This window comes from Athene noctua, chromosome 3 (genome assembly GCF_965140245.1).
Source record: "Athene noctua chromosome 3, bAthNoc1.hap1.1, whole genome shotgun sequence".
Classification (NCBI taxonomy): Eukaryota; Metazoa; Chordata; class Aves; order Strigiformes; family Strigidae; genus Athene; species Athene noctua.
Genome location: NC_134039.1, coordinates 11,120,595 through 11,133,606, shown reverse-complemented (window position 1 = coordinate 11,133,606; position 13,012 = coordinate 11,120,595). Strand labels below are relative to the sequence as shown.

The 13,012-nt window shown below is 41.8% G+C and overlaps 1 protein-coding gene across 1 annotated transcript in view; it reads right to left on the bottom strand.

Moving 5' to 3' along the window:
- Positions 1–349: 349 nt before the first annotated feature.
- The window catches only part of PAH (phenylalanine hydroxylase), a 37,421-nt gene continuing 24,758 nt past the window's right edge, over positions 350–13,012 (bottom strand). Inside the window, exons 5-13 of the mRNA XM_074901254.1 lie at positions 11,967–12,034; positions 8,991–9,187; positions 8,491–8,626; positions 7,119–7,188; positions 5,606–5,662; positions 4,561–4,656; positions 4,095–4,228; positions 1,001–1,116; positions 350–393 (exon numbers count right to left, since the gene is read on the bottom strand). Coding sequence (XP_074757355.1) covers positions 350–393; positions 1,001–1,116; positions 4,095–4,228; positions 4,561–4,656; positions 5,606–5,662; positions 7,119–7,188; positions 8,491–8,626; positions 8,991–9,187; positions 11,967–12,034 — 918 coding nt within the window. The remainder of the gene's footprint in view (positions 394–1,000; positions 1,117–4,094; positions 4,229–4,560; positions 4,657–5,605; positions 5,663–7,118; positions 7,189–8,490; positions 8,627–8,990; positions 9,188–11,966; positions 12,035–13,012) is intronic.

Sequence of the window (13,012 nt, the reverse complement as noted above, 5' to 3'; positions counted from 1 at the left end):
CCAGGGTGGTAATGCAACTTCTCAGCAGCAACAGAGTATAGCACTGCATGGCAGAGATCTCCTTCTGCTAACCTTGGGCACAAGAGTTACGGAGGCTTTCCCCGGATTCCCAGAACTAAGGTCATATTTATGCATTAGTGCAAGAAAATGGATTAGTGTCTGAAGGCCAAAAGAGTCAAGGGTCACCTGAAGATGTCTATTTCTCTCCTAATCTATAGTAATTAAGATATATAACATAAGCATTCATGCAGTACACAGGAAGATAATAGACTGAGGCTAGTTGAAGACTGGCATTTGCACATGGCAGCTTCTATTCAGTAGCCAGTGATTAGCAAGTTACAGCAAATCTTCATTTTATCTTCTGGAGGGCATTGCAAAGGATCCCCATCTCACCTGCAAAAGAAACAATCAGAGAAGTTAATTCTACATCTAGCTCATTTCTGACACTCCTGTATATATTCACCCTTTATATCCATTCCCTGAAAGAATAAGGTGAGCAAAGAGGTGCTGGATTGGACACGTTTATTAAGCTCTTACTGGAGTAACATCTGCCCTTTGCCTTCATCAGCCATGCAAGGATGGCTCACAGGATCGGGGGTGCTGGCTTTCAGCAGGCTAGCCAGTGTTAGGGGGGGAAAAGTATCAGGAATAAGTCTAGAATGGCAAAAGGAAATGTAATTAAAGCCAAGCTTTTCCTTTTCTTCCTTACTGAGAACAGCTAGAGCCACACATCAGAATCTATCACAAGGCCTTCTGGCCTTTCCTAGCACCTCCACTAAAACTAGGTATTTCAGATGCAACAAACTACAGTCAAGTAGAAATACTATTTTCAAACTTGGCTAGAATTAAGAAGCAGGTTTTGCACCAGAAAGGAGATGTGTGCTGCTTTATCTTTGTCAGGCTCAGAGCATTAAATGCAACCAGATGAAATCTGCTTTGTGGTTGCTATTTCTGATCCAAGTTTTAAGGAATTCAAGGTAACAAATCTGTAGTTCCTTACTATTGATAGTGTCAGCTAAGTTCTTCAGCTGCTTTACATTGTCCAAGACTTCAATCCTCTGGGTGTAAGGGTTGTACCGAACAGAGAAAGGACGAGGGATCGTCTGAGCAAATTTCCTGAGGCAAAAATACAAAAACACATACAAAGTTGAAAAGATCCTTTTTCAGTAACTCACTCTTTTCTTAGTGTGTGCATTTGTTGGTGAGGGGAATAAGAAAATCTACAAAAGGAAATAACTGAAATTCCTGCCAAGTAATCTGAGACCTACAGCATTCTGTAACATGCTTGAAGCTGTGTTTGTCCTTACCACCTTTGTTTTTTTCTGAACAGGACTAATTATGCTATTGGCATGGCAACACTCCTCCTGGTATAGGCCAACTATGTAGCTATTGGGATTTGCCAAACTTCAAAACCTCATTTTTCTTTCAGTAATGCATAATATAGGAGTTCTGATCCAAGTCTGCAATTTATAGAAAATAAAGTCAAGTACATACGCCATCCTGGCATACCAAGGAGCAAGCAGAGTGTTAACTTCTGGCCTGGTTGGTAGTGGCTTTTAGATCACTGCAAAGATAGGAGATAGTCAGTGGAGTGAAGCAGCATTCTTGCCACCCCTTATTTGTAGCCTTCCCTTCTGCAAAATAGTTAATTCTGTGGCAGAAGCATTAAGGTTTTGGTATCTTGAGAAAACATCAATTTGCATAACCACAGAACTGTGGAAAGGAAGACTCTGAATGGGATGAGATGGTCAGAGCTATTGTTCCAGGCTCCTTGTAGACCCCAGCAGGATATTGGTTTATATATCTGCTTTGGATTACTGAAGTTATTGCTGAAAAAGGAAGGGAAGCACGCAGGAGTTGATTATGGAGCCCTGCTATACAGACCGTGACTCAGCATGGTAAATCCCATATGCCCAGAACATTGGAATATGCTGGATGCCACCTCCACATTGCTCCTTCAGTTTAATCCTAATTATTATCAGCTAAGGCCATTGTCTCAAACCGAGTTCAGTGTGAGCAGGCCACAACATGGAACAGTGGAAAAAAATTATGTTGGCTATGATGAAAGTCCTTAGTGACATGAGTCCAGTTTTGGTAAGAGGAGAGGTCCACATTAGAAGACAGTCTTCCTAAATTTCAGCTGAAGATAAGTTCTTAGCACATGAATCCCTCAAGCTGAAATATTTTAGGTCAACCTCAGAATAATTTTTAAGGGAGATTTTCTAGTACACACACATACACATGTCCAGGTGCAAGCCACGAACACAGGCACTGGACCAACCCCAGTTATTTCATTTTAACCACTTTTCCAATTTGGTCATTGAAAAAAATAAAAGAAGCTCCAAGATAGTTTGTATAGAGTAAGACAGCATCTTCCACTTTCTCAAGGAACTTTCTGCTCAGTTAGAGAAGTATACAGAGCAGATAGAAACTATGTGCAGGATATTAGTAACACAAACCAGAAGAGAAGGCCATCTTTCTCAGGTATTAGCCCAGAGAAAAGGTCAGAAGGAGATACTGCAGGCTTATGATGACTGAGGAAGCAGCAGAGGTAGCTAAGAAGACCTTGGAGCTGAGGAGCCTGGGACTGCAGAATATCTTGGTGTCAGTATGTTTTTATCTGTGAATCGGAGAGAGAGAAGAAACTGCAGGTTTGAGACAAGTCCCTGTGTGGCATCTCTAAATGAAAAATTTGTTGAGTGTGAACCAAGGCTAACCCCCAGTGGCTTGGCTAACATCCAGAAATATGGTGTTGGGTTTTTTTAAACAGAAATTGAACTATTGCTGTGAGGTGGAACGCAAGCTGAACCCCAAACACAGTCTGAGCCATTCCTGTTTCAAGAACCAGAACTGAACTTGGACCATTATTTCAAAGTCTTGTTGAACTGGAACTGAATCTGTATTTGAGTCACAGATGACTGAAAGATTTACTGTGTACCCCTGTAGTCTTGTAAACACACTGCTGGTAACAAGCTGGAGGCTCTGTATTAAGCTAACCACACAGGCCTCAGGATTGGGGTTATTAGGCTTGCTTGGAGTTTTGTTTAGCTGAAATAACAATTGTATAATGACCATGTAACTATTACCTAATTTGTTTTAGCTTTGCTTAATTCTGAATAATTGTGTGCTATAATGCCTGTCATTAATAATTTTTATATAGGCAGGAAAAGTAGTAACACTGTACATAGTGAACTAAGTCTGACCCTAAAGTAATACAGCATAAAGGAGTAACAGCATGGACTGATAACAGAGGTCTTAAAGGCGTGAGCATAGGATGATGCTGGTGGTCCTTGGGCTATCAACATCTCCCCGCTGATCAATTATTCACGGTAAAGCAAACTTAGGAGCTGGGAAAAAATAAGAGTTTTAGAGGAAACAAAAGTGACAAGGATATTTAACACAAATAGTAAAGTCAGAAGTAACACAGATTTTCAGACCAATGTAGGAAGAGCAAGATGTAAAACATGTTAGGAAACATAAAAATAGCCCTGAGGAAACCTTGACCTTAGGAAGAAGAAAGAAAACATCACCACCATCCATCTCCTCACAAAAGAGAAAGAAACTCCATTCATTTACATCACAGCCCTACTCTGAAGACCTCAAGATGAAGATTACTTGACAACTGCACTCCCCACCACCAGACTGAAACTGTTGATTTAAGACACAAAAGAATCTGTAAGGGTGAGCATAAATTCACAGGAAAAGGAGTAGATACTACGAGATTCTTTTGTACAAGAATTTTTAACTATAGTTAAAACAAGAGACTTGTTTTGCATTAGTTAGCTAGCTTTGACCCTAGTGTTAGTATCATTGCATTTGGGCTAATAATTATCTTTTTGTTGCATTTTGGTTATACAGATGAAACACTTAATAAGACTAATCACAAATTCTTGGCTTCATGTATAAGTTATGTTCCCCTTATTGACCATCACGAGATTTTAAATGTAACAACTACTTAGTCTCTGTAAGCATTGCACAATTTTTCCAACTGCTCCTCAAAACATTACTATCAACCCAAGACTTCTTATGGCAATGGGATCCATTGTATTGGCAACGGACAAGAAATTGGGTCTTCTGTGAAATTACTGGATTACCTTAGCTTTTGTTTTGCATCTTTAAAACTTTCAGCAACATAATAAACAGGCTGGAACTCAGTAACGGGGTACTTCTGCACAGCAGTCTTCTCCAGGACAAGAGGCTGAATCTCGGGCTTACTTGATAAACAATACTATGAGCAAAAAATATAAGAAATTTATTTCAGTTAAAAAGTGCTTGAATTTGCTGTGAAAGAAATATAAAGCTACTGAATGCAACCCAGTTTCAGACAGGAAAGAGTTGCTCCTGTGGAATACAATGACAATGTCACTTACTCAGAAAGAGGAGGTATGAGTCCCCTGTGTGTGTATACACGGACACATTTATTAGAGCTCCTCAATGAAGTATGACATTTCATGCTACTTCTATGAACAAAGTACGAAGCAAAATAAGGATCTGAAGACATTCAGAAGATAAATTTGAGCTATTATAAACATCTTTGAAATGTTGTTTTATAGGACACACCTGCAGCTCCCCAAATGAAGACAGCAGCCCTGCACCATATGCCTTGAGTGAATCGCCTTCCTTACATAGTCCAAACTCCACTGTAAACCAATACACCTAGCAAAGAAAAGTAGACAGAAGCATATGATTCCTTGATCAAAAAGAGTAGGTGCACATTATTGATTTGGATACATTTGGAGTTTACATTTCTATTTTAAATGTTGCCATGTGTCAAATATCAACTGCATCAATACAATAAATGTCCTCACAGACTAAAATTCTTCTCCTGGAGGGGCACAGTGCTAGACTCAGTGTGCCTGCAAATCAGTTCAGTTCCCAGGCAAACACAGTTGTGTTTTACTGTGCTTACACTCGTCAGCAGAGCAGAGACAATGAAACTATAGCAATAAAATGTCATTTTGGCTGGCCAACCCAGTCGAAGTTTGAACCTTAGTTGATAGAAGTTTGTGTCCTGTTTCAGTGCAATATTGAAGGTGCGTGGCCTAACTGGATTTCTTGGTCTGTAATTCTGAAGGGACTCCTGCTCTGGCTCAAAGAACTACCTCATCTATCAGAAGCAGCAAAGACAGTGCAATGCTTTGCCCAGGTGAGTTGATGCTCGGGACACTAATATCATAGTTTTTGTTTGAAGTTTGCAACTCAGAAGTCCCATAGCAGGATTCAGGTGAGCCACATGGACTGCAGAGGACATTATCTGCCTGGCAGGGTGGAAGAGAAGAGACACTTGCAGGTAGAACAGCTACTGAAGCTGCTTCCTGAAATTTCCTGTGGGGATGTAGTAACATGTAATCTCTTCTTGCTCAATATGTTTGTGCTGGAGGAAATCTTGTCTGGGCTTCTGTGTTTAATCACAACTGTCACTTTGAATAAAGGGTGCCAAAGCTATTTTCCTTTAATGCAACTGTTTCAGGGTGGGGTTTTCCAACCATGAACTTCAGTCTGTTCCCATTCAACTCTATGGGTGTTCTATCAGTGACTTCAGTGGCAGCAGAATTAAGACAACACAGGGTGCTTTGGAAAACTGAGCCTTCATTTATTAAATTACCGTAGCAAGTTTCTCGATGAAATCATCCGGAGCTCCCAGAGATGCCAGTCCAATTTCCTGTAACAATAAACCATTATTCTTCAAGCTGTTTATTGCAAACATTCTTCCTGTCTCTTCTTATGTAATTTTTTACATTTTAAATGTTACCATCGCTTACTACCACACACAAATGTTTACAGAACATGTTCCTATCGTGCAACATCAATTTTAAACCAGAAATCTCTCCAGAAACGAACAAAGGGTCTTGTCCAAATGTCATTTACAAGACATGATCCTTTGTGCCTGTTACAAAGCCCATTGAGGTCAAATAAAATTTTCCTCTCTCTTTGACAGGCTTTTGGTCAAGTCTACAATGCACATCTGAGAGAATGATACGGTCAAAAGGAGGTAAATCAGTCACAGCCACACATCTCAAATATGTCTCTTTGTTTTGATGGGCCCTGATTGCAGAAGTTTTCAAGGAGCCTTGAATGAGTTATATTTTTTGAATGACAGGGCATGATTTGAAAGAGCTTATTCATACCTTGGGAGCTAATGGAGACTTTCCCAAAGGCATGCAATAGCTGGATTCAGAGGACAATCACACAAGACTGTATATAACCAGGTTCCTTTCTCAGTTTGCTCCAGTGAGAACTGCACAGTAGAAAAATCAGAGCACCACACACACACACACATCAAAAGCATGGAAGCAGCCACCACTATGACAAATCCTAATAAGACAAGGTGCGGTAGAGCTTATCTTGAAGGAAACGCCAGTTCTGTGAAAGGGCAGAGCCTGAGGGCAATACTGAGAGGTTACTAATAGCATCAGGTTGACTATCATCTTCTGAGCAGGATGTTACATCAAGTCCATTTTCCTTCCTTCCTTCCTTCCTTCCTTCCTTCCTTCCTTCCTTCCTTCCTTCCTTCCTTCCTTCCTTCCTTCCTTCCTTCCTTCCTTCTCTATGACTTTTCAGTCTTTGTATCTTTTCATGTTTTCTGGTAAGATGCAGCAAAAAGTTTACCCCTTCACTGAGGTTTGGCTTCTTTTCAGAAACGTTAACACTACTAAAGAGAAAGCTCCTCTCCAGCCTTCTCCCATGCTTGCAGCTGGGACAGTTCCTCACTTCACTCAGCCTCCTCTGTGGCTTCAATAGAAAACAAAAAAACCTCTCCACTTTCTCTAACATTTGGACTGCATGGTGGGGCAATAATTCATCTGATTCATGAGCCATTTAATTTCGCTCAGAAGGATCAACATCTTCAAAAAAGTTTTTAGATGATGGCTTTGAAAAGGGTTTGCCTGTAAAAAAACAACTCACACAAGACAGACATTTGGAGTTTGAGTGTATGAGTTCACCTAAGTAATTTGTGTCAAGATTTCAAGCAACAGATAAATCAGCCTCAGCCACTCTTAAACAGTATGCTTAAAGGTGAATCCACCCCACCCCTCATAGCTCTTGGTTCATCCTCTGAATTACTTAGTCTCTGGTGTGTTCAATTATATAAGGAATATAACCACTGAGTAACTTACCTGGGAAAACTGAGCAAAACTGGGATCAGCAAAGAGAGGCACATGTCCTAGCAGCTCATGGCAAATATCACTGCAGGAAAACATGACATCTGAATAACTTTAATTCAGAAAAAGTCCAGCAATGCTGGATGAATGCCATAGAGTCAGCACATGGTCAAGAGTGCAGTGCATCTGCTCCTGCCAGCAAATAATGCTCAAGTCTCACAGGAAAATATTTTGCTCTAAAATTATTCTTGTGATGGAAACTCTTGCACACTCCAGGGTTTTCAGTGCTTTTACCATCATACATCCCTCAGAGGAAGGCTGATACATTATTTGGTTTTCCTTATGGAAGAAAACCATCCATTCAACTGTCTGCCCCACTCAGGAAAGCCCAGACAGAAATCACCCCATCAAAGAGAACATGGACTTTTCAGTCTCAAGGACAAGAAACCTCTTTAGATGAAGTTCAGGCTACCACAACAATTCACCACGGTGTCAACATATAACTCAAGATCTCAACTCTAGTCCCTGTTTAGTCCCACAGCCTCCCAGTGTGAGGTGGAAGCTCACCCTTCCTCAGGTAGGACTATTTTCATTGCAAGCTGAAGTTGGGAGCTGGACAGGCATGTTTGGGGAAGAACTCACCTAGGGACTGCTAGATTTTTCAAAGACAAAGTGATTTGCTGAGATGGAAAGGGAAGAAGAATAAGATGCTCCCAGGAGGGCCAGGTCTGTGGAAGACATTTCAGTCTGTCTGTGCAAGTTGAGAATGGGGTGAGCAGGGAGGGAAATTGGAATAATGAGGGATAGAAAAATGGAGGGGAAAAGGAGGATGTGGGAAGAAGTAAGACCAAAAAAAAAAAAAAAAATGGTATGGGAGAAGAAGAAGAATTGCAACGACATAGAGGATGAAAACATTTTGAAAACAAGTGGAAAACAACAATGGACAGGAACAGAGAGAAACATTACAGCATAACACTGAAACAGAGAAGGGATCAATGATCTGGTCTTCCTCTTTCTCGCTGCCAGAAGCTTGCTTGAAACATGTTGAGTCATTCCTGCACTAAATTTCACACCACTGTTTGGGTGCTAATAGCTAAGCTAAATGCCTTTGTACAGTGCTCTCTCATGTCCCAGCCACCATGCAAGCATGCCTTCAGTAGCAAAACTGTCTCATCTGTCCCATAAGAACTTGCAGAAGAGAATGCAGCTTGTTAAAAAGACTAGAAATCTTCTGAAAGAGTTTTCAGCAGAGAGCAGTTGCTTGGCTGCTCTTCATTAGCTCTGTTCCCAGGAGTGCTTCAGAGTCCCATGGTGGTTATTATCAGTTGGGCTGACCCTGCTGTTAGTCTGCTGCAACTTTACGCATGTTCTGTGCCAGAGTACTTACGGCTCTGGTGTGTACATTGGTTTGGATGCATGGCGAATATACTGCGTAGAGTGGAATACGCGGAAAGCCAGCCCAGCCAAGAAATCCCGAGAGGAGAGCAAGCCTGCAACAGGACGCAGGCGAAATCCAGTGCAGGCTGAAAGGACAAAAAAATGGCATCTTAAAAACAGCTAGTTTGATTTATCTTTATCCAGACTCCTCACAGTGGAAAAAGGTTGTTAAGTGATTTCTTTGCTCTCCTTCTGTTAAACAGAGTTTAACTGTGAAAGAAGAAGGAATTTTCTACCATGCATACCACCATCACCATATCTGAGCATCTGTACTATTGTACCCCTGAAAGTTCTAGAGAGGGGCCTGGGACACAGGCTAAGTGATGTGCCCAAGTACAACAGGGAGCTTGTGATAAAGCAGGGACTGCTTTTCCATCTCTGGAAGCACCACTCCTACCGACAGCTGAAGTCTTTAATTTGATTTGGTTCTTTTATATGCTTCAAACTTACTCTGCAAAAATTTTGAAACATCTTCAAGCTGGGGAATGTTGTCCTCCTGGTAGCCACAGTACTTCTCCAGCAGTGGGAATACATGGTTGTGTTCATAACAAGCATGAGTTGGATAGAGACTCTTCAGCTCCCTGAAGACAGTGCCCCATGTTTTCTTTTCTTCTTCTGTGTAGGTGACTCGAGGAATAGGTTGGCCACTGGAAAGAGAATGGACACCTTCCATAGGAGTGACAATGTCCCATGCCACCAGCATCATACTCAGGAGCTTTACACTGGCTGGCCAGAAGCCACTGGTGCAGGAGGGAGATGCCTTTGATCTGACATGCAGTTGCAAAAGAAGCCTCACTTGCCTCTAGGCACAGGTTGAAAAGGACTCTACTGACCTCATGAGATACTGGCCTCTGGGCAACTCTTTGCATTACTGTGGTAAAAATAAATCAGTGCTCTTTTGTCTTATCAAAATGTTATTCTAAAAATATTTGCTGACTCTTGGTTTCAAGTTATTTGCTTTTCTAGATATGGAACAGCTGTTGTATTTCTTGCTCTAATACACTATACATTAATTGTTTTGGTTACAACAGGGAAACCATCAGCTCCAGAAAACTCTCTTTGTTGAAGGGGCAGAGAAATTCTGATCTGTGCTTTATGTTGTAACAGATGCAGACTCCAGCCAGTTTGACTTTTTATAATTGTAATGAGTAATTTTTAGTCAAATCCCACCCTCAGGCCTCCATGTGCTTAGCTCATGTTGAAGCTAGCAGGAATTAGACAATCACAAGCAATGTACTTTGGCCTCCTGTGAATAGTCAATTCCTTAGCAATAATGATAGGGCCATAGGTGAATCCAGCAGCTTTGAAAAATCAAAGGGTTTTAAGTAACTTAATAGGGTTAACATCACTGCTGGAATAATGCTGGAGCTTTCCAAGCCCCAGAGACCCATTGTTAAACTCTTGATGACACCCCACCATCTCCCACTCCCTCATTTTTTCCTTGAGCCTCAGGGCAGCTCCTCTGGAGCACCATCATTTTCTGTCTCTCTGTAGCAGCCCTCCTTAATCTGTGGAGCTTTAAACAGCATGTTGAATTATGAGGATTGCTGCGGGATTGTTGTTCTTATAGCACTCCTAAGTAATCCTCAACTGCCTTCCAAGGCTACAGGGAAAAGCTATGGCTTAAAAACCTTTCAAATTTCAATTAAAAATTTTTAGGGATCAACAGAGCCAGAAGCAAATGAAAGCAGAGGGAAGAGAAAGCAAAGAAAAGAGAAGTTAGGGAAATTAAGGAATTCAACAAAAGCAATGGGTAAATGTATTGGGAAAGAAGGCAAAAGAGCAAAAGCAGAATAGAGAGGCAAACAATGGGAGGAAAACGGACAAAATAGGTGCAAAAGAAGGAACACAGAAGAGGATGGAATTGATGGTGGGAAGAAGAGTACAAGACAAAACACCATAGACCCACCTCACCTTTGTAGCTGGATAGCACCTTCACAAGCTAAGCACATTTACCTTTTCAGACACTTCCCGTGAAGCCGGATAACTTTGGTTGTCCCTCTCCTCCTGCCTAGGTCTCTGCATCTCTGTCCCTTCATGCTAGAGACACGCCCTTGATCTCTCCTTCCCATTGTAGACCCTGAAAGGCATGTCCACCAGGTGTAACACCCAGGGCAAAACCATGGATCCATCCAGGCCTTCCTGAATCAACACCCAAAGTCACAAAAAACACATGTTTCTTTACCACAGGCCCCCGAAGCCCAGACATGGGCTGTCGCACCCTTTTTACTGCTCTGTTACCAAAAGACCTAATTGGAAAGTCCAAGAACTTTACATAAAAGGTGCTTTTGGCACATAGGTCCAGGTCTGTATAGACTCTGTTTCCAATGTGTCTGAGTATCTGGATAACAGACTAAATATTAATTAGTCAAATCTTGGAATATAATGGTTTCATCATCCTAAAATGGTTTCAGTTTGAATCTTGGGGGAAGGAGTGGTTAACATGTTTTTTGTCTCATTTCTAGGTAGGATTTGGTGAAAGCCTGCAAACTAGAGACCAGAATTTTCTATCCATTATGCAGGAAAGGTAAATCTTTTGTGGGATACCTATAAACTGGCATTACATTCATCCACATCCGGCCACAAAATCTTATCCAAATATTCTAGTTACAAACTGGTCTCCTGACTTTTTTCACCTGACTTTTTGTCTCTCATTTTGTGATTAGATTATTAGCTTTTTGGCTCAGGGGCTATCTTTTCATCACAGTCCTGTACAAAGTGGAGCCCTAAATGTACAACATATGTTACTTTATCCTCTGCAATCACAATTTTTACCAGTCTCAGCAAGAATCAGGCCCACAAGGACTGATATAAATGTGTGAGGGGCTCTGGGAACAGAATTTTATCTCTTCCAGATCTGATCACTGAAAGCAATCAAGCAAGCCTGTTCTAACTGAATTTATCATCTCCATTTATTTTTCTTGGTCAATGAGAGCCCAAATTGCAGACTGCAGCTGGGTCAGACATGATAAAAGTAGAGTATCAGGCGCTAGATTAGCATCAGAACCATAAGTTATTCATTATTTTAATAGTGTGTGCAGCTCCTGCTTTAATGTAAATGATAGGCACTCCTCCCCCAGCCCTGGTTTAATGGGGAGAATACCAGAAGCGGCTTTATTCAATGCTCAGGTCTTTGTAGTAGCAATGGAGTCTGCTGCTCAATTAGACAACAAAGCTGGGGAAGAGGGGTGTTGTGGGGAAAGAAGGGAGGCAGTGTCCTCTTCTGAAGGTGTGCCTTGAGTGATTTAGTTTTGTTTTACTGCGATTTGGGGATAAATGCATGAACAGGAAGATTTAAACACATGGCAGAGAAAAGCTAACAGCAGGAGGATGCTTGAGGAGGAATAGGGTTTGCCATCAGGGTGAGAGCCTTAGGAGAGGGCAGGAGATGCGGGCTTGCTTTCTGTTAATGCACTGAGCACTCACTGTCTGTAGTTGTAGGCAATATCTGCAAACTCTTTCCTCCGGGCACGGTACACAGGATCTTTGAACCCCTAAAGAAAAACAGTGATGGTCAGTGGCAGTGTCACTGGCGAACAGCCTTCCTCTCCCTGAGCACCCTCGGGCATGGCTGGTCCAGTCCAAGAAGTGCAAGAGGGTGACTGGGGAAGCTGCCTCCATCCTGCCCGGCTCCGCGCACACAAGGCACCACTCCTTCCCAGTCTGCAGGGCCACCAGAGCAGCCATTCAGGCACAGCCTCCCAGCAGGTCCTGCCCACACAAGTCCTTTCCTTTTTTCGTTTCCACTTGCTACAAAAAAAGGGAAACATGCCCCTTTACAGCACCAACAAGGTGCTCCCACAAGAGCAATATGCTGAATTAATGGCACTCAGATAACCATGTCCTCCTGGTTTCTCATGAAGCTTGTGCGGTTCCTGGCACAGCTGGGATGATCTAGAGGAGCAGAGTTAAAACACATTAGAAACACACACATCAGCTCAGTCAGACTTTTTAGGCGGATTTTCAGCATGAACCATGCTTAAAGCTGCTCATTTTCAAACAGTTAGAAGAACAGTAGGCACTTAGCAGGCCAAAAAGCCCTAATTGCACTACAAATTCAACCATTTCAAGGGATTTAATTACTACAGAGAATGTCTAATAGACCTTGTGGTTGGGAGCTTGACCTTTGCAGTTAATTACCAATAAAAATAGGGATAAGAAATATAATCCCTAAACCTTCATCTAGGATAACCATTATCCTATCCCAGTGTGCCTGCTATTTAGACTAAAAGTTCCTCAGGGCTAGGAGTGTCTTCACCAGCTAAAGTAGAGAAACGTCCTTCCAAGCTAGGACACACTTCTGTAGGGCAAATAGCAACAACTGGCCTGAGGGACCACGAAACACAACCAAGTACAGGAAACAGCTGAAGCAGAGTGGAGATCTAAGACTGTGAGTCAAAAAGAGGCAGACAATGGCCTAAAAAATGTCCAAGATTAACTTGGCATAGAGGTATTTGTGATTAAATTCCGTA